Source organism: Mesocricetus auratus, unplaced genomic scaffold (genome assembly GCF_017639785.1).
Source record: "Mesocricetus auratus isolate SY011 unplaced genomic scaffold, BCM_Maur_2.0 Super-Scaffold_100011, whole genome shotgun sequence".
Taxonomy (NCBI): domain Eukaryota; kingdom Metazoa; phylum Chordata; class Mammalia; order Rodentia; family Cricetidae; genus Mesocricetus; species Mesocricetus auratus.
The window spans coordinates 55,146,012-55,168,033 of NW_024429195.1; the positions used below are offsets into that span (position 1 = coordinate 55,146,012).

Consider the following 22,022-nt stretch of genomic DNA (forward strand, 5'->3'; position numbering starts at 1 on the left):
TTTTTACATGCTCTTGCATCTCACCAGCTCAGCTCCCATTTGCTTGCTTTTGTTTTGCATGAAGTTGGTAGGAGTTGTCTTGTAGTCTGGGTATCTCTCTTTTGCTTGTCAGGGTTAGAGTCTGTCTCACTTTAACTTATATATATTGTCTTTGTAAAGAAATAGATGTTTGGTTTTATTGTCTCTAAAAGCAAATGTCTGTAGAGCCATACATCATAGATATGTAATTTTTAGCTAATTTTTATTGTCAGAAAACACATAATTTTGACTCAAGTAAACCATTATAGTTAGTTATTTTCCATTAACCTTAAAATCTGGAAATTGGATGCTTTTTGTCTTTTGCTTTCTTTTCTCTTTTTGTAAGATGGTTGCTGTACTTTTAGACATCACAACTCCATGCAAAGCAGGACAATGAGGAATTGAGGTGAAATTTAGTTTAAAGCCAAACACTACAGAAACCCGAGTTGGCTTCTGAACATATTTATTGGCAACACTAACTGCAAAGAGGGTGATAAAATGAGAAAGGGGAAACTGGCCTTTGTGCTGTCTGCCGCAGCGTTTGGGCGCCATTCACAGGGGCTAAGATGTTATGCATCAGCATGGACTAGCTTCAGACTTAAATATTCATGTTACTGTTTCAGGACTCTAGCTCAGTCGTAGAGTGGACCCAGGCCCCAAAAGAAAGAGCTCATCGAGGATCGGAACATCAGACCAGTTATGAAGCTGAGTGGGACATGGTTAATACAGTGTCATTTAAAAAGAAACCACATACCAATGGAGGTATGAATTAAATCTTTTTTTTTTTTTTGAAATAGGGTTTCTCTGTAGCTTTGGAGGCTATCCTAGCACTCCCTCTGTAGATCAGGCTGGCCTCGAACTCATGGAGATCCACCTGCCTCTGCCTCTCGAGTTCTGGGATTAAAGGTATGCACCATCACTGCTAGGCAAATCTTTGCAATCTTAAACTGAACAGAAGTGCAAAGAAATGCTTTAGTGTTTTCAGTCAGGAAAGATGGTCTTACACTTCAGTATGTATGCATAACTAATTTTGTCCTGTTTTTGTTTTCTGGTTATTTTGTTGCTGCGACTTTAAAAGAGGAATTAAAGATGCTTGTTCTGTTTTTTAGTATACTTAAAAAAAGTAACTCTGATTAAACCCTGAGTGAAGTAAGAGCACACCTAGCTCAGCACTGGGGGAGCCTGAGGCAAGAGGATCCTGAGTGTAGGGGCGGCCTGGCTCATTAGTTCCAGGCTAGCCTGGACAGCATGGCAAGACCCTGTCTCAAAAACAAAACAGCACTCCATACATGGCTTTTCTTAATCTAGTATTTTAAAATCATGTTATTTCATCCTGAGGCACCAGGGGGAGATGGAGTATACTACTAAACTTTGCTATGCTGACTTCAGTATTTATTATGAATTTTTGTAGCTCTTTTCAGACCCCTTTTGTATATTGAAATCTATATCTACTGTGTGGTGACTACAGAAAAAGTCAAGATAACAGTTTGATACTGTACTTGCTAGTTCACATCAGAAAAATAGCGCATGTTCCTTAGAATTATGTATTATACTAAATATGATCTAACTAGCTCATATGTGATTTGATCAATATATTTGTGATCATTTGTTAAAAAGTTGAGTATTTATATACTTACAATGTTAGGTATTTCTTGTTCTATAGTATTGATTCCTTTGTGATTTGTAATGAAAAGGATATTTTCTTAATGATTTTGGCCTGAATTTAAAAAATCAATCTTATTCATTCAAGAGGATAGCAACATTTTTTGAGCATGTATTGTTTACATTTATACAACACTGTTGATGATTAAAGTTGATTTTAATGTGTAGTCTGTGGAATCATTCTCATATACAGAAGGTACACTTTGTTCTTAATCAATTCTAGGAAATAGTTGCAATGGAGTAGTAAATAGTATCTTATAAACTTTGCTACTAGGTATATAATACCCAGGCATGTAGGTTTTTTGCGGGTGTGGGAGATAAGGGAAGACATTTAGGTATTGAATTTTAATGCAAGGAGAGGGTTTTTCCAGGATTAGTATAAAGTGTCAAAGAGAGATTTTTGAATTTGGCATATAAGATGATGATTTACTTATTTATGTGGTTGTGATTGGTGCATGAGAAATGCTTTTGCTGTTGTTGCTTAATGCTGGTAACTTGAAATGAATGATGGCAGGCCACGAGAATGAGCAAGTTTTCAGAATGCTATAAGCATTACATGGATGAGATTCACAGTCTGGTAATAAAGATCTCTTCAAGATTTTGGGAAGAGCCTGGCGTTGGTGGTGCACGCCTTTAATCCCAGCACTCGGGAGGCAGAGGCAGGCGGATCTCTGTGAGTTCGAGACCAGCCTGGTCTATAAGAGCTAGTTCCAGGACAGCATCCAAAGCCACAGAGAAACCCTGTCTCGAAAAACCAAAAAAAAAAAAAAAAAAAAAAGATTTTGGGAAGGGGGGGATGGAGGAGGGGAGGGAGAGGGAACTGGGATTGACATGTAAAACAAGCTATTTAAAATTAAAATAATAATAAAAAATATTTTGGGAAGATTAGGTATAAAAACAAAGTCCAGACTGTGGGGCAGCTGGAGCTGTAGCATCAGTATTTTCTAGAAGGTCTTCAGGTGATTTTAATGTGTGGTCCAGATTGAGAATTGGTGGTAGTGTAGCTGAACCAAAAACCACTGTTGTGATTTGTTCATACTGGCTTATGAAGTGAAGGGGTTTCGTTTTGCAGTCGTGAAATGTTAGGGACATAACTTTCATCATTGCATTCAATTATGCAAACTGAGTTTCTTGTGACATTTTTATCTCTGTCTGTGCTTTCACCTCCTTTCCCCTGGTCTTTTCCTAAGGAAATACCTTCTTTCCCTTTCTTTTCTTCCATTTTTAGCTAGGGTCTCATTGTGTATCTCTGGCTGGCATGGCACTCTCAGATCTGCCTGCCTCTGCCTTCCCAGTGCTGAGAGTAAAGGCATATGCCACCATGCCTGTCTAAAGAAATACTTTGCCTTTTTTGGTTGTGAGCCTAGCCTTTAATGGCTGAGTCATCTCTCCAGCCCTCTTTTTGCCTTTTTTTGTTTTTGTTTTTGGTTTCTCTGTGTGTTTTGTGTTTTGTTTTTTTTTTTTTTTTCCTTTCAAGACAGGGTTTCTCTATAGCTTTTCAAGCCTGTCCTGGAATTCGCTCTGTAGACAAGTCTGGCCTCGAACTAGAAATCTGCTGGGCTAAGAAATAATTTGTAAGAAATTGAATTTGAGATATTTTAATATTTTATATAAGTGCTTTTTGAGATTTTTATTTTACTCATTTCACACTTAGCTTTTACATTTTTTACTTTGTGCTTCCCCCCTGTGGTTAATCAAGCTAATTTAATTTGGTATTTCTTAAGAACATTTAGCTGGGCGGTGGTGACACATGCCTTTAACCCCAGCATTCGGGAGGCAGAGGCAGATGGATCTCTGTGAGTTTGAGACCAGCCTGGTCTGCAGATCGAGTTCCAGGACAGCCTCCAAAGCCACAGAGAAACCCTGCCTCAAAAAACAACCAACCAATCAACCAACCAGAAGAACATTTAATGTTGTACTTCAAATACTTGGCTCTTGTGACAGATAACAGTGTTTTGAAACTGTTTACTTCTAGATAAACAAATTTTCACGTTCTGGCTAGAATTCTAATGCATGAGAATGTTGTTCTTGATATTAATTCTATTCACAGCATAGACTTTTGAACTGTTAGTTGTGCTTTGTACTTTTTGACTCTTTACTTCCCCATCTCAATGTGTTGGAGGTAGTGTACATGATCGTTAGAACTAATGTTTGTCTGTTTGCTTTCTGTTGTTGTGTTTAACTTTTAAAGAGAGGGTATGCCAAATTAAATTTGGCTTCTCTCTAGTTTTCTTTTGTAATCTTTTCTATCAAGTTAGCTGTTGACTGCCGATTTACATGCAGACTACTATATGTTGATGTGGTGTCCAATTCTTATTGCATTTCTTGGGCATGCTTTTGATTACCTCATGTGTTGTAGCCACTTCCCGGTACTGGAGATGTACCTGGAAACAAAGCTTCTGCCCCCTTCCCCTTATTTTTATCTTTTGAGATAGGGTTTCTCTCTTTGCTCCCCCTCCCCCTCTCCTACCTCCTACCTCTTTTGGAACTCCCACCCCTCACCTTTGATTTCCTGGAACTTGCTGTATAAACCTTGCTGGTTTCGAAATCTCAGTTACACCTGCTTCTGTAAAGGTGTGTGCTACTATGCCTAACCTAAGGAAATAATCTCTAAGAATTGAATTTCCTACATATTTTTATGTAATATTTTTATGTAATTTTGTGTAAGTTCATATTCTCTTTAAGTTTGTTTTTTAATGGAAAGACTTTTAGAATTGAACTTGTAATAGTTATCATCTTTATCAACTTTATAAGGGGAAATGTGTGAGGTATCTTCCTTTTAACAGGTTCTATCTCTCATTAAGTCTGTATAAAGTGTTTGCTTTTAAAATACACAAACTGCACGTACTATGTAATCTTCATAAGGTTTAATTGCATCTTTAGTGCAATTGATGCAATGTATGTGTTTTTTCTTTTATTGTCTATCTAATTTATCATTACTGTTATTCTATGAAAATATTTTTAGATTTTGCAAATAATCTAGTAGCATGTACCTTTTCCTAGGCAGTTCTGGTGTATATACACAGATGACAGATGGGGTAAGTTGGAATTCTTAGAAATGTCTTCACTCTCCTATGAGCTTGTGCTGTTCTGAGCTTTGTGCTATTGAAATACGAAGCGCATGGATGTGGCACTTAATGTGGCTTAGATAAGAGTTCACCATTCACACCAGTGTGGAGGTGATGCAGGTCTGTGGTGATACATTATTTATGATTTACTAAACTTTGCTTGAGGATTCAAAACGCAGTCAGCCTCAAGTTTTAGAGATCAGGCAGTGATGTTACACACTTTTAATCCCAGGACTCAGGAGACAAAGGCAGATGGATTTCTCTGAGTTCAAGGCCACCCTCGGCTACACTCAATTGAATCAGTCTAAAAGAGTAACAGAATTCACACTTTTAATTCCAGCACTAGAGAGGTATAAAAGATAGGATCAGGGTCTTCAGCAATCAGTCTTGGGAGTCGCCAGCCACACTGAGGAGAGCATAGCAGTCTAGTATAGCAGTCTAGGATTGCAGTCTGAGTTTTGGCGGAGCCAGGATGACCTTTCAGTCTGAGGTAGAGGTAAGAGCTAGTGACTGACTGCTTTGTTTCTCTAATCTTCAGCTTGAACCCCAATATCTGTCTTTGGGTTTTTATTTATTGTGCTACACAGGTCAGTGTATGCAGATAGTTACTGTAGCCTTCTATAGCAATTTTCAAGTGGTACTGTAATGTTTTAACTACACAGGAAGGTGACATGTATTCAAGTCAGCACCAGTTCATCTCTTCAAGCATTATTTTGTGTATGATAAGTGGGATGGAATTCATAATGGTCTTGAATAATAAGACTACAATATATCTTATGAAATAACATTTTAAAAAGTATATTGTTTTTCTTTTACATTTCAGAAACAATCATGTTTGTTAAATTATAAAAGCAAAGTAACATTTTACATTAGAAATTTTATGTAGTAGGAAATACTGCTTTTAAGTAGTAGAAAATATTTCTTGTAAGAAAATGCTTTTTAAATAGTTTTATGAATTTTTAAAGTAATCTTTAAGTTGCTTGTTAACAGTTTTGAGAATGTCCATGGGCCTAAGGTTTCATTTTCTGCAAATGGACCACATGTTCAGAAGATGTTGCGTTTTGTATAATTGCATCCTTAGTAGAAAATTGGTGGGGGCTGGTTATGTGGTTTAACTGGTAGAGTGCTTGTCTAGGAGGCGCTGTACAGTGTCCTGAGTTTAATCCTTAGCACCAGATAAACTGGGCCTGTGGCACATGCTTATAATTGCAGCTTTCCGTGGATAGGGGCAGGTAGGTCGGGTGTGTAGGTGTCCTCGGTAAGCACAGGGGAAGCTGCAGTGACGTGAGTGAGTGGGATAGTGCAGCCCTGCGTTTTAAAGCCGCTCTGAGGTAAATGTGAAGAGCATTGTTGATACCTTTTAAAAAGACAAACAAAATATCTATCCCGTTTTCTTGTTTTTAAGATGCTCCAAGCCATAGAAATGGGAAAAGCAAATGGTCATTCCTGTTCAGTTTGGCAGACCTGAAATCAATCAAGCAAAGCAAAGAGGGTATGGGCTGGTCGTATTTGGTGTTCTGTCTAAAGGATGACGTCATCCTCCCTGCTCTGCACTTTCATCAAGGAGATAGCAAAGTACTGATTGAGTCTCTTGAAAAACATGTGGTATTGTGTGAGTAAGTACCAAATTATTTTCTGTGTACTGGAACAGGGTTTGGCACTAACCCGGCAAGCTATGTGTGCTTGTCACTGAGAGTCGGAATCTTCACTGTCTGCTGCTTATGTTTTGCATTAGTGACTGAATAACATTTTAGTATTTTGAACCTAAAACTTTTTGTCTGCTTGTTAACTTTTTACTTTTTTTATATGTTACAGTTATTTATGGTTGTGTAAAAGAAGCATGACTCCAGCCTTCATAACTTTGTAGAGACGTGCTTTGTGCACTTTCCTCATTGCTGTGACAAAATGCCAGACAAAAGCAGCGTCAGGAGGAAGGAGGGTTATGGTGGCTCGTAGTTGAGGTGTAGTGAACCATGTGGAGAAGTCATGTAGCCGAAGCTTGAGCACTGGTAACATTGCATCTGTCTGAAAGATGGGAGTGGGGACTCAGCTCAGCTGCTTCCCTCCTTCAGTCCAGTGCCCCAGCCCATGCAGGCTCTGCCCACATTTCAGAGCCTCTTCCCACCTCAGTAACAGTAATCTAGATAATCCTCTGCAATGCCCAGAGCTTGTCTTCTAGATGATTCGAGATACTGCCATGCTTATAGTCAGTTGTCACACCAACATCATTTGAGTAAATGTAGAATGTCAGTTGCAATAAACACTGAGTAAGACAGATGCGGTATTGTAAGATCACACGGTAAGCTCTTTTTAGGTAGTAGTAATTGAAACTCTGGTGCCAACCAAGGAAGAGGATATGGTGGAGTGAGATAAGCACATACAAGAGTGATTGTAATTTTTAGTTGATGGAGTCAAGAGAATTGCCAGCCAAGAGGACCAAAAACTGTTCTTTGCTCTCTTGATGGTTGCTGTGTTAGTTATTTTTCTATTTTTGTGATAAAACACCATGCCTAAGGTAGCTTTTATATATATATATATTTTTTGACTTACAATTATAGAGGATTTAGAGTCCATAATAGCTGAGTTCTATGAGCAGGAAGCTGAGTGTTCATATCTTGAACTTCAAGCACCAAGGGAGAATACACTTGAGAATGACATGAGGCTTCTGAAACCTCATAGCCTGTTCCCAGTAGCTTTCATCCTATAGCAAGGCCACACTTCCTAAACCTACCCAAACAGTTCTACCAACTGCAACTAGATGCTTAAACACCTGAGCCCATGCAAGCATTCTCAGTAACCACAGTTGCAGTTGTTAAAATTATTATCTACCAAGATGTGGCCTTTGTTGATGGAGAAGATAGTTAGAAATGCTTATTTCAAAAGCTTAATCTCTATCCTCAGCTGCTTCCCCTAACAACAGAAGGTTGTTTTACACTTTGTCTGTGGGTGGTCTGAAATGTGATTAAGTCCTTCTCTATTTCAGGATGAAAAGAAATGCCCTCTATTTGCTTTTCTGTGACAAATTATGCTCAATTATATCAACTACATTATAGCTTGCCAGAAATTACACAATGACTACAAGTAGCAGGAAAAAAGATTCTCCAAATAGTTAGCAGCAGAAAAATTCATAAACTTGAGTAGTGGTGGCACACACCTTTAATCTCAGCACTCAGGAGGCAGAGGCAGACAGATTAGTTTATATATAAGGTTTTGTTATTGTGAATATTCTATAACATGGATTTAAAAACAGGGTTTTTTTTTGATGTTTTGCATGTATGTATGTGTACATGTGTATCACATGTATGCATGGTGTTTGCAGAGGCCAGAAGAGGGCATCACATCTGGAGTGGAGTTGCAGACTCTTGTTAGCTGCCATTTGGATGCTGGGAATCAAATCCAGGCCCTCTAGAGGATCAGCCACACTTAAGGGATGAGCTATCTTTCTAGCTTCTGAAATGATTTTTTTATTTAAGTTCATAGTCTTGTTGATGTTGATTGCAGTGCTATTTTATGTATTTTTTTAGCCATAAATATTTATTGGACATTCTCAATAACAGTATAATGTAACTACTGGATCATCTCCATGCACATTGTCCAGCTGGGAAGTGCTTCAGAATTTTTAGGTGATATATTTAATATGATTTTTTTTCTTTTAGCAGGTAGTGGTGGAGTTGCTGGTGCTAGCATCATTTAAAGCTCATTTTAGTGTTCCATTGAGTTTTCAAATCTTGAATAATGTTAGCATAAGAGATCAACTTCCCAGAGTACATACTTTGAGATTAAATCAGTGTGTGATAACTTTGCAATTTTAAACATGTTCTGGAAACCTGTCCTTTTTCCAGTGAAGTTGCTCAATAGTATTCTGTCCTTTGTCCAGTGTATTTTTGAGTGGTTTGAAGGCAATTGAGCCTTAAATTTCTTGCTAACTTTCCTCCAAGGACATAGCTGCAGTAGCCAGCATTGTGCGGTATAAAAGTGAAAGATTTCTGTTGCTTATTGGAAATGCAGTTCCATATTTTCCTGTGGCTAATTTGGTCATTGTAGAGTTGACTGAGCCCTAACAAGCAGAAGAGTGTACATTTTGTTCACTGTTTCTACTGAATGGACAGTGCTCTTACTTTGTTTTTAATTTAGATTTTAAGTAACTTGTGTGGTGATAATCGTTTGTGCTCTAACAAATAAAGCTTGCCTGAAGTTGAGAGGGTGGAGCTAGCCACTAGTTAACCATAGAGGCCTGGCAGTGATGTCACACACCTTTGGCCCAGTACTTAGGAGGCACAAGCCTTTAATCCAGCACAGGAAGGTGGACTAGGAATATAAAGTGGGTGGGTGCCCATTCAGTCTGAGGATTCAGAGAGACAGGAGCTCAACCTTTTCCCATCTGAGGATTTCATAGCGGTAAGAACTTGAGTGTCTGGCTCCTTTGCTTCTCTGACTTTTCAGCATTTACCTTGATATCTGACTCCGAGTCTTTATTGAGACCAATTAGAATTCACTCTGCAAACTTGATTTTAGAGACAAGGTCACTCTAGCACCAGCAGTGTTGTACTAGAAAATACAGTTCTTGCACTACCTACTTTTGGTGCCCATTTAAAAGTTGGCCTATTGTAAACATGACTTGTGAGAAGAGAATCCTTAGCTCTGCATTTTAAACACCCACCCTAATTCCAGAAAAACATTGAAAATGTAATGTTTTGATTGTCCTGCATCCCCCATGTCAAATAATTGGACCACAGCTTTTTTTTTAAAGTCAAGAATCTATTGGCTCTTTTTGTCTTCACAGATCCAGTGTTTGTGACCATGTAAGGAAAAGGTCCTGTTTTGGATTTCATATCCCCTCTACCATAACTGCTTTATTCTGTTAGGTTAGAATTGAGATAACTGTTATTAAAGATCTTATCTCAGACATTTGCAATGCACTAGAGGTGTATTGCAACAGAAAACATAGTTTTTTATTTTAAACATAGAACATTATAGGTTTATTACAACTGACTTACTAAGTTGTAATAGAAAAAGAGTGGTTCTTTTGTCTGATTCTGTGGAATTCATTGTCTGTTTGAAAAGCACACTGTTTATTCTTTGGCTACTAAGAAGTGTGGAAAGATACCTGTTCCTAGAACTTTAAGAAAACTAAAAATATGGTCACTGAAAGTGTATAGATATATAATATAATTTTAAATACTATTTTTTTTTTTTGGTTTTACGAGACAGGGTTTCTCTGTATTGTTTTGGAGGCTATCCGTCCAGCCTGGCCTCGAACTCACAGAGATCCGCCTGCCTCTGCCTCCCGAGTGCTGGGATTAAAGGCGTGCACCACCACCGCCCAGCAATTTTAAATACTATTGTATCTTGAATTTATTATTAGTGCTGGCATCATTACCAAAGAATCTTGATATCTTGTATTTTTAAACATTTTGTATTGTAATACTAACAAGCTGTGAAACAAATTTGGAAACTATTTCAAAATAGTATTTTCTATTTTGGACATATTATATGCTTGAATCCTATAGTTGTTTGGTTTCATCTATTTTTATGATGACAATGACATATATACTGTAAACTTTGTTGTAAAATGAATCCAAGAATTCAGTTTTAATGCAACATAAACATATTGGTATTTCCTCGAAATAAAAATATTAAAATGCTGTATTACATTTTAAAATTGAACAATTCATATTTTATGAAGTTTTCAAGCTTATAGTACAAGGTATTTGCTGAGATTACTAGGAAATTTCTAGAGCTAGACTTTTTTGTTAGAAAAAGTATGCAGTAGTAATTATTGAGATAATTGGAGTATTGTAGTATTTTCTAAAACCCCCTTTTTAATTACAGGTCATCACAAGATAATAGAACACTTCTTGTCAATTGTCAGAATAAGAGTCTTTCACAGTCTTTTGAAAATCTTCTTGATGAACCAGCATATGGCTTAATACAAGTATGCTTTTCTAGTCCTTAAATCTTTTATTTATATATCATTTGGATTCTGTCCTTTGTGTTCTTGTCCCTGGCCTTCTCAGAGCATAAAATGAACATAAGTGTGTGTGATCTTTATGATACTGTCGTGTAGTCTTATAGCGTAATATGAAACCCGGGTATTCCCTTGACCCTTAATTACTCTTAAGCCAGGTCTCTGTTTTATCGCAATGCTGAAATAGGGCAACAGATTTTAATTAAGCTTTTCATTTATCTAAAGGATCACAGAGTAAAGCTATTTCAAATTAATGATTAGTTTAGAAACAAGTGATCTGGACTTTGTTTCCCATCACAGTAGTCGTTTTGGGTATTAGAATGCATCTTGCTCCTCTAAATAGTTCAGGTCTGGTCTTGCTTTCAGCCTAAACCGTGTATTGAAGATGTGCAGTCTGTGCAGTCCCTGACGGTTTTCACTCCTATCTTCACTAGCACGTGCGTGAGTGCTTGCTCATCTGTCTCTGGCACTTTCCCTTCACTTGGGAATGTAACGATTCACCACGTGAGGTGGAGACTTTAGAAAGGAGCAGGATGAGAGGGTTTGCTCCTTAAAGTAAAAAGTTCTTCTGAGAGTCATTAGGCAATAAGTAACTGCTTTTTTAGTAAGTGTAAACTAGCAGGCACTTTTGGCTTTAGAAATAATCCTAGGATTAGACACGGAAACACTTTTGCTGTTTCCAGGACAGCTCTGCCATAGAAGAAATGATTCCTGATGTGAATTTTGCAGCTAATCTGGTTAGTTGAAAACATCAGCTCTTACCTAAATAAATTGAGCTTTTAAGATTATCACGTTTTGTGTTAGTGTGGTAGTGCACACTTCAAGAAATACAATGTGTATATTTTTTTCGTGAAGGCAGGACTGCTAGACAGAAGAAAGCTGTTGTGGGCCATTCACCACTGGAAAGTAAGCACTGTGTACATTTCTGTATGCAGATTGAATGAAGCCTGCAAAGCATTTGTTGATCTGCAATTCAATCAGTAGCGTTAACTTTCCATTTATTATGAAATTTTAACCAAATGGTTTAAGTTTAAATTTTTCTTTCTAGAGAAAAAACTAAGATAATCATAGAGTGCTCTGTTTTAGCTCTGATTTCCCTCCTTTTTAAAGCTTTGCCTGCTTGCCACTAGTGGGATAGATGTTTCCTTATTTTAATTAATAATGCTAATATCTTTCTTTCTACTACATAGAAAATTAAAAAGGATCCTTATACAGCAACTATGGTAGGATTTTCCAAAGTTACAAACTACATTTTTGATAGTTTGAGAGGAAGTGATCCCTCTACACATCAACGGCCACCTTCAGAAATGGCAGATTTCCTTAGTGATGCCATTCCAGGTCTGAAGATAAATCAGCAAGAAGAGCCAGGATTTGAAGTCATCACAAGAGTGAGTGGAGATTTTAAGTACCTCCTAACATTCTAATAGAAACAGAAACTAATTCTACTTATATCTACTTCCCTGTAACCCATTCATAATAGCCTTTTGCTGACTAGTAAGTGTCTGTGATAAAAGCCAGCTTGCCACCAAATTCTTGATTTTTTTTTCTCTTACATGTCTCTTGAATAATGTTGCATATCCTGTGATTGTTTTGTTTTTTGCTTTTTTTTTTTGTAATAATGAAGTTGTTTTGTGGAGTGCAGAGAAATAAAAGGAGTGCCAAGTTTGCCTGTTAGTTTTGTTTGTAATTTGCCCATTTCTGTGTAGGTACCAGAGGCAGCTTAACATGACACAGGACTTTTGTTGTCTTAATAAGTCTTTACAGAGATTGATGGGTTTGGGCCCTTCATTAAGGCAAAGCTTTTGGATTTGCTGCAATCCTAGGCTTGCTCATAATTAAAAAATTATAAATTTCTAAGTTGTAGAACTTAATTAAAGGCTTTATCTTTAAATAGTATTTTTAAATTGCCAGCATGTATTAATTGAATAAAAACAGTAGAAATTGCCAAGTGGAACTAATGAATCATGAATCAATTTTCAGAACTGTGAACTTCAGTTTGGAAGAAAAGCTATTTTAGAGTGTGATTATTGGAATAATTATACATTGCATCTCTTACTAATAATACAGCATTTGTTTTGAGGCTTTCATAGAATTGATATCGCATGCTTTTACTCATGTAGTTGAAAATTTAATGGCAGAACCCTTTTAATGACAAACACTTCTAGCCTTTGGAATCTCTGAACTTGTGTCCCAGTCATTTATGTTTCATAGGAGGGGGAATGTGTGTAATGCAGGCTAGTAAAGCTCATTGACTTACCCTGGGGAGCGAGGAAGTGTTCTAGGAGCATTAGAGCTCAGCCTGAGAAGCAGTCCTCAGAAGTTGTATATGTCTCATTTCACCTCACAGGTGTGTGAGAAGCGCTGTTACTTCTCTTCTGTTTCAGATTGATTTGGGAGAGCGACCTGTCGTTCAGAGGAGAGAACCGGTGTCCCTGGAAGAATGGACCAAGAGCGTTGACTCTGAAGGAAGACTCTTGAACGTGGAAAGCATGAAGCAGAGGATCTTCAGAGGGGTACTGTAGCTCTGATTCTGATGTATCAGTTTTCTGTTAAGTTTGTTAGTGACTTCTTTTGCAGGAAGAATTGACTCTCTTTTTTTAATGAAAGATACATTAAAGTTTCTGTATTGAGTGGGTGCTTACAGTGTACCGTCCTGCACCTGCGTGCTTCCTCCCTCCCTCCCCGAGTTTGAGATGTCTATAGGTCTAGGAGAAGATGCTTCTGTGGGTTACATGAAGAGGCTCACAACAGGGTGTTCTTCTTCAGTAAGGTTGAGCTTATGCGTCAGCCCCACTGTCTACAGTAGAGTCAGTTGTACTCTTGTTTGGCAACTGCTTTCACTCTCAGAGTCTGGGCATAAGAAACAAGATAGTATTCACTGAATTGAATTATTTTGGGGTATAAAATTTAAGTACTAAGTTTTCATTTATATTTAAGTTCTGTGAACTTAGGATATTTTTTTCCTTTTTAAACTAATATGAATTCTTTCTTCAGGGTCTTAGTCATTCATTAAGAAAGCAAGCATGGAAATTTCTTCTGGGTTATTTTCCTTGGGATAGTACCAAAGAGGAAAGAACTCAATTACAAAAACAAAAAACGTAAGTAAATGATGCTTTTGTATGTTTATCAGAGAAATTGAAGTAACCTATCCATACTAATTAACTTTATATAGGATTTGGAATAGACTAGGAAGTGGTAGAACAATTAGATTTCATCATTTCAATTTAAATATTAGAAGGAATGTACTTATTTCATGCCAGAAACACTTGTTTAGAAGGATCTCATTAGAGCTGTGTTTGTGAATCTGTAAAAATACAGTAGAATGTTGCCCTAGCTTCCTGTGCTAACTTTATATCAGCCTTTAAATACTTAAAGACAAGTGTAGATAAACATTCAAGTATAACATGCATCTCTTTTGATTTTATAATTTAGTTATGAAATTATAATCTGGGTTATACATATATTTGCTATTTAGGTTATCTGTAAGTTATTACTATTTTTGGTTAGGCTTGGTTTTTTTGAGATAGGATTTTGCTATAGCTTTGGAGCTTGTCATGGAACACATTTAGTAGATCAGGCTGGCCTCAAACTCAGAGGTCTGTCTGCCTCTGCCTCCCGAGTGCTGGGATCAAAGGCGTGTGCTACCATGCCCAGCTTCCCAGGTGTCCTTATGTCCAGTTTTCAGTGCAGCCTTTGATTTGAAACCATTTTCAGCCATTACGTGCATGTCCAAAGTCTTTGTCAGACTTTCTTATGTCTTTTATTAACAAGTTTTCCAGGAAAAATGGTAGGAAAACAAAGTTTTAAAGTTGGGTTTAAAAAGTTATTTGAATTCTTATTTATTGTTTTTCAAAAGCTTTAATGGCTAAAATATTAAGTGTAATAAGTTTAGAAATATCAAGAATTGTTTTTTCTTAAAGTGTATCTGAAATTCTAGCAGTTGTTTTATCCCATCCATTTCTTCTGTTTTTCACGTATGTCTAAATGTTTCTCTGACACGTTTATAAACTAGATTCTACTAATGTCATAAATACTGTGGTACACTGTGAATAGAGAACTCTAGCAAACAGTGTTACTGCACAAGTCTCAGTGGTGTTCTTGGTGTGCATTGTCTCCACAGCGATGAGTACTTCAGGATGAAACTGCAATGGAAGTCTGTCAGTGAGGAGCAGGAAAAGAGGAACTCCAGGTTGAGAGATTACAGAAGTCTGATCGGTATGTTTCTATAGTAACTTTGGAATCACCCAAGACCTTGATTTAAAATATTTATCATTTATGTATTCCCTATGAAAGTGATGTTTTACTTATTGAAAAATTAGAAACTAGATAACCAAAAAGAAAATAAACATTTGTTTCTACTAGTTGGAGTTAATTATGGCTAATTGGTTTTGGTTTATATAGCTCTAATATACATAAACTTTTCTCTTTCTTTCTCTGTCTACACACACACACACACACACACACACACACACACACACACACACACACACACACACACACACACACACACAATAGATGGATGTTATTGGCCAGCTAGTCTCTCATCATTTAGTGAGGTTTGGGTTCAGTGAGAAACGCTGTTTCAAAAGGAGTTGGGCGGGGCAGTGGTAAAAAAACACTTAAGATTGACTTTTGGGGTCATGCACACTTATAACCTACGTATACACGTGCAGAATGTATTCATGCACACCTCTGCTTAAGACACTGTAGGTTTTGTGGATCATATGAGGAAGCATGATGGAAAGCTATTGGAGCATTGTAAGAGCATGTTCTATTTTTTTTTTTTTTCTCTGTGTGAAAATGGGTTCTATCAAGTTGTAAGTAGTAATAAGAAAGCTGGCCATGATTACAAGTAGGATTAATGAAGCTAGTTAGGAGATAGAAGTCTAAGCAAGAGATGGTGATAGTGCAGACTAGAGGACCCCCATGTAGTTGATAGAATGTGCAAGAATTTTGGTGTATTGAATCTTGAGTGAAGACTTGAGACACCAGGTGCTCAGAATTGCCGGTTACTCAAGAGAAGATTTTGAGCCATACTCAGTTACGGCTTATAGCACACTTGGCTGATGCCTGTAGAATAGTGCTAGAGGAGCAGAATTCGTATAAGGAAGACCATTGGGGGCAGCTGCTAAGGTCCAGATAAGAGGCCATGGACCTAAGGGCAGGAGGCTTGTGTGGACCCTTGAAACCAGTGTGGGTGCCTCCTGTAGCTCCCTAGTGAGGGGGACAGAGTAGAGGCAACAGACGGGCTAACAGACAGTCTAAGCTTGTTTGTTTATACTAGGCCCTGAACGTTTGGTGATGGAGCCCATGCATAGGAAGACTGGCTGGCCTTAGTCTTTGTCAGAGAAGCTCATTCATCATGGTAGGGGAGAGGGGAGGTGAGACTGAATGCCCATGCAGGCTGGTGTGTGTGTGTGTGTGTGTGTGTGGTAGGGGGGCGTGTCAGAGGACAACTTTATGAGAGTCAGATCTCTGGGAATTTTTCTCCCAGTAGTTAAAGCTTGTCAAGAAGTGAAATTAATTAATAAGAAATATTGTGCTTGTTAGATAAATACTTTATGTAAGAATTTGTTTTTTGAAATGTGTGATTTTCTTCTTTAGAAAAAGATGTTAACAGAACAGACCGAACAAATAAGTTTTATGAAGGCCAAGATAACCCAGGACTTATATTGCTTCATGACATTTTGATGACCTACTGTATGTATGATTTTGATTTAGGTGAGTTCTATAAAGTTTTGATTTAAATAAAGACTTAATGTGTGTTTATTTTAGAATTTAAATTTATTAGCTGGTTTGGAAATGGTAATTGCTTTAGAAGCCTATAAAGCTGTGACTCCACAGGAGAGCCCTAGTTTGCCACAGCAAGTCACAGAAGCACTATGGAATTATTTTTATTTTTTGAGAGAATTGTAGTGATCCCTTCAGGACTCTACTGTATTAGCTGAAATAGTGTAGCTTGCTCTATTTCTTTTGTAAGACTGGTTGTTTGGCTTTGTTGTGTAAAAACAAACAAGGAATATGGGTGAAGAGCTCAACAGGTGCTTATTAGTCCAACACATGGAAACTCAGGCTGAACATCTCTTCCCTGAACAGTTTGAACCAGGTGTTTGGATTTTGAGAGCTTATCTGGAGGTTCTAGGTGGGGAGGGAAGCTACTGAGATCCCTAGGACTGGAGACCATTTTCCTATATTTGGAGATGGTTATCCTGTGAGTGCAAAACTTCAAGAATGACTTTTGAGGAGTGATAATGGAGAAAGCAGACTCCCTTACATCTAGCCAGATCAGCTGAATCAACTCTGGTGGTCAATGGTGTGACCAATGTAGTCAGTCAGGTCTCCCTCACATCAAACTTTGGAATTTGAGTATGTGTATATATGTTACTTTGAGCATCCCTAATCTGGAAATCTGAAATCCATCAAAATCTGAAACCCTTGGCCCTTGGTGAACTATTTGGAATAAGTGTGTAATAAATGGAGCTATTTCTTGGAGATTAGGAAGACATTAATTAACAATGCATTTGTGGAGAAAGTCTAGAACCATTGTTTACACTTCCTCCTTTTGGAAGAAAACTTCTGATTGGAGCTCTTGCCTTGTAGAGCTGAGTGGATTATTTGAGTCCTACAAAAATGATGTTATTAGGACTGGCATGTGAAATGGGAAACCATATAGGGAAGGGACACTAGAGGGAAGAAAACAACTGTTTTGGTTCTGAGATAGGGCTTACTCTGTAGCCCTGTCTGGCTTAGAACTTGATATGTAGATCAGGTAAGCCTTAGCCTTGAACTCACAGTGATCCACCTGCCTCCTGAGTACTAGGCTCAAGGGGAGCCAGGATTTGTAAATAGCAAGAGACCTTGCTAAGGGACCTCGGTTCTCTCCCTAAGCATCAACCCATTATAAATGGTAAGTAATGCACATTCCTGAATTACTACCATTCGAATGGCTCCCAGCTAGAGACTGTCAGACATAGTGTTTTCCAGATTATTTCAGTAGAGCTTTGGGCATCTTTTTTTTTTTTGTAATGTTTTTATTTAAATTAGAAACATGAATGTTTCACATGTCAATTCCAGCTCCCCCTCCCCCCTCCCACCCCTCCTCCCTTGTCCCTTCACCTGCCCCCCCCCCCCCAACCCCCTACCCAATCCCCACATCATTCCCCAGGGAGGGCCTCACCTCCCTGGGGAGATCTCTAAAGTCTGTCATTTCATCCAGGGCAGGACCTAGGCCCTTCCCCATGTGTCCAGGCAGAGAGCATCCCTCTATTTGGAATGGGCTCCCAAAGTTCATTCATAAACCATGGTAAACACTGATCTACTGCCCAAGGCCCCAGTGATTTCTGTGACCTCCTCACTGAGACTACATTCATGGAGTCTGGATCAGTCCCCTGTTGGCCTCTCAGGCATCAGTCTGGGATTCAAGAGCTCCCCCTTTTCCAGTCAGCTGTCTTTGTGGGTTCACCAGCATGGTCTTGACGAGCTTTGGGCATCTTTTGGAGTAGCTGATTGGATACTCAGCACATGTAAACTCAAGTGAACCTTAAATTAATTTTCTTCATTGTTTGTATTTCTACTAATTCTCTTGGTTATGGTTCTTAAGGTATCAGCCTGTTTAATGGTAATATATTGAAAATTACAGAGCTCTTATTAAAAAATATAGCTAGTTCTATCTGTCATACCTATAGTGAACTTCATACTGGATTGTTGAAAGCATATGAAATGATTTTCAGGTTATAAAGTGCTGTCATACTTGATTTGACTTTAATTTTAAATTATAATAGCTTTTTGTAGAAGTGAGGCTGTTAGTCCCACTTTATCAATGAAATGTGTTGGTTCAGAAAGAGACTCAAGGCTGAATAAGAAGAAGATAATTGGTCCAGGGTTATAGAATCTAATCTTTGTTACTGGCTGGCATTTTTACCTCTACCAGTGGTTCTCAACTCTGTGGGTCATGACTCCTTTGGGGCTACATACCAGATATATAAATTATAATTCATACCAATAGCAAACTAAGTTATAAGGAAACAATGAAAATAACTTTATGGCTGGGGGTCCCCAGGACATGATGAACTGAGTTAAAGGGTCACAGCATTACAAAGGTTGCGAACCACTGCTCTGTACCTCAGGCACTGCAATCCATTGCCATTTTAATTTAACATTTTACTATTGTAGAGAATGGGAGTGTTGTTCCCAAGAACAGGTGGCATCCATGCATTCTTTGCCATGGCAATTTTGAAATAAGAATTTACATATGGCTGTGCATTCTGCCAGGAATACAGTTTGAGAAGTGTATCAGCTTGCCATCTCTAATAGTCTATACCATCAGCAGACACTTCAAGTGTCTGAAACTTAGTTAAGGTTTCCATGAGTAACTGGGGTTATTAGAAGCCGAGATAGGTCATTTTGCAATCAGTGGGCCACATTTCCTGCCCTTTACTCAGGCAGTAAATTTAGTCTTCTGTTGGCTCCATCATATTGACTTGTTTTCCTAACTCACAGATAAGTAATGAGTAAGATACACCTTCCCCAAACTCAGTCTTGTTATTGAGGAAATAGATCAAAGTGATGAAAAGCATACAGAAAGCTCAAGAGTAACACAAATACTGTGCTTCAGGAAGTGTCCATGGGCCTTTTGTTTTGTACTGTGGATGTTCACAAAGAAGATCCTGAATATCCAATAACAAGTTAAACTCTGTTAAGTGCTGTGTGCAAGAAGGTGCTACAGTGTCTAATGTTTTTTTTAATTCTTTTTAATTTAAATTAGAAGTCTGCTTCATATGTCAATCCCAGCTCCCTCCCCTCCTCCCCTATCCCCCACCAGCTCCCCATCCCATCTTCTCTCTGCTCTCCAGGGAGGGTGAGGAGCTCCATGGGGGATCCCCAAAGTCTGTCATGTCATTTGGGGCAGGGCCTAGGCCTTCCCCCATGTGTCCAGGCCGAGAGCACATCCCTCCAAGTGGAATGGGCTCCCAAAGTCCATTTATACAGTAGGGATAAATACTGATCCATTACCAGAGGCCCCATAGATTGCCAAGGCCTCCTCACTGATATCCACATTCCAGGGCTCTGGATCAGTGCCATGCTGGCCTCACAGCCATTAGTTTGGCATCCATGAGCTCCCCCTTGTTCAGGTCAGCTGCATCTGTGGGCTTAACCAACCTGGTCTTGACCCCCTTGCCCATCACTCCTCCCTGTCTGCAACTGGTTTCCTGGAGTTCAGTTCAGTGTTTAGCGGTGGGTGTCTGCCTCTGCTTCTATCAGCCACTGAATGAAGTCTGGCTTGCTAGCTCTATCGGAGGGTAGAGAGGGGGAAGGCAGGATTGACTGCCTCCAGGTCCCTCTGCAGGATTCAGTGGCAGGAAGGGTCTGGCGGCCCCCGCAGGTCAGGGGACACTTGCTAGCTTTTCGCTCTACCAGAGGGTGGAGAGGGAAGTGTCTAGGGTTTTTGAAAATAATTTTTCTGGGCGATTATGCAGCACACCTTTAATCGGGGAGGCAGACAAGCAGATTTCTGTGAGTTCAAGGCTAGTCTTGTCTACAGAGCAAATTCCAAGACAGCCAGAACTGTTGAGAAACTCTGTTTCAAAAAACCAAACCAAAACAAAGAAAAACTCACAAGATTTTAAAAATTTTAACTCTAGTATATAAGCTAGAATGAAAAATTGACCAGCGAGTAGACTGAGGTTTTATTTTCAGTTGAAGAAAATGTACTAGTGTTATAAGGAATGTTACTTCTCCCATGTTTCCAGCTATGAAGATAATTTTAGGGAAATACTTTAGGAATTGTGTTGCTGCTGATCAAGATGAATAGTCAGTCAGCACTAGTACAGAATCCAAGCGCAGGTGAACACAATGGTAACCAGCTTTGCCCGGCCTCAATTAATAATGATTTATACATTCGTTCTGCCCCACAACTTGTACCCTAAAGAATGTCATCTAAAAGAATGAAATAGTTTAAAGACTACCTGAAGATAAGGAATAATTTGATGGCTTGTCTCAGCAAAGACTTACAGAAGAAATAGGTTAGTGATCTCATATCAGAGCTGACGACCTTAAAGGATTAAATTAGCGTTTTAGAAAGTTTTATTTTTCCTAACTTAATAACAAAGCACTTCCCCCTAGAGGAAAGGTACATTGTAATTCTCTTGACTAGCACATTTTGAAGATTCCTACCATGACTGCACTGGCATGCACAGTGGAATTACACTCCTTTGTACTTTGTTCAGGCCAGATTAGATTTCCTTCAGCTTTAATTGGCTTAGTTTAATATTGGCGTTTATTTCATTGTCAGTGCCAGATTGGAAAGAGTCTGGTGATAACAGTTTACTCGTCTTATTCGTTTCCTGAAATTCTGCCTTATTTTCCAAACACCTACATAAATCTGTAGACATGTTTATATTTAAATATGATATTCTTTTCTCTAAATTTTTTGCTTGGAACTGCAATAATTAGTTGTCTTTCTATAGGAACCAGGTATTCTCTTATGCTAATGAGTAGCATCTTATTCACCCAATGTAGAGATTAGATATAACATGGCAATAAGGTTGTATGTAAAGGCATTGTCATGGATGATAGAGTGCAGCCTCATGGTGATGTAGTAAGATTGTGTGGAAGGGCATTGTAGTGGACCACAGAGCACAAAATTTAGGTTTTCAGAGACTTTTCCCTTTTTTTCAGGATATATACAAGGAATGAGTGACTTACTTTCCCCTCTTTTATATGTGATGGAGAATGAAGTGGATGCCTTTTGGTGTTTTGCTTCTTACATGGACCAAATGGTAAGCAGAGGATTCCTTCCTTTATTTAGACTGAATCTGAAAAGTTCACTTTTATTAGTGTTTAAGATTGATTTTAATAACTAGCTTCTATGATGGAGCTTGAAATTGTTACTGTATATTCTTTTTTTACTTTTTAATAAGTTTTCAAGAGGCTGGGAAAATACTAGAATCGTTTTTTAGTATGAAAAGGTTGATAATACCTGTTGATAGGATAGTACTTATTGGGTTTAATTTCAGTAAATGATTATGCTCTATAGGAGAGCCATATGTCATAATAGAATATTGATGAATAGATAAGTTCAGTTTTGTGAACTTCATATTAATTTCAGATATAAAGCTTAGTGCTATGTTAAGTAGTCTTATCTTTACTGAATGTCTTGGATTTTGTCATAATACCTGGACTTAACCTCCACATGTGTGTTAATATGTTGGTATTTCTGACACTTTCTTAGAATCCATTCCTTGTTATTTTCTAAAAAAATATGTGGGCATTAGTGTTTAAATATACATATTGCATAACGACATTTT

At 38.2% G+C, this 22,022-nt stretch overlaps 1 protein-coding gene across 2 annotated transcripts in view; it reads left to right on the forward strand.

The window, feature by feature from the left end:
- Tbc1d15 (TBC1 domain family member 15) overlaps window positions 1-22,022 on the forward strand; it is a 49,300-nt gene that overhangs the window by 17,332 nt on the left and 9,946 nt on the right. Inside the window, exons 4-13 of one of the 2 annotated variants that reach the window (XM_005081470.4) lie at window positions 642-780; window positions 6,154-6,364; window positions 10,581-10,683; window positions 11,572-11,622; window positions 11,907-12,104; window positions 13,101-13,229; window positions 13,711-13,814; window positions 14,837-14,931; window positions 16,321-16,437; window positions 21,394-21,494. In XM_005081470.4, coding sequence (XP_005081527.1) covers window positions 642-780; window positions 6,154-6,364; window positions 10,581-10,683; window positions 11,572-11,622; window positions 11,907-12,104; window positions 13,101-13,229; window positions 13,711-13,814; window positions 14,837-14,931; window positions 16,321-16,437; window positions 21,394-21,494 — 1,248 coding nt within the window. The remainder of the gene's footprint in view (window positions 1-641; window positions 781-6,153; window positions 6,365-10,580; window positions 10,684-11,571; window positions 11,623-11,906; window positions 12,105-13,100; window positions 13,230-13,710; window positions 13,815-14,836; window positions 14,932-16,320; window positions 16,438-21,393; window positions 21,495-22,022) is intronic. The other variant, XM_005081471.4, reaches the window with a different exon arrangement.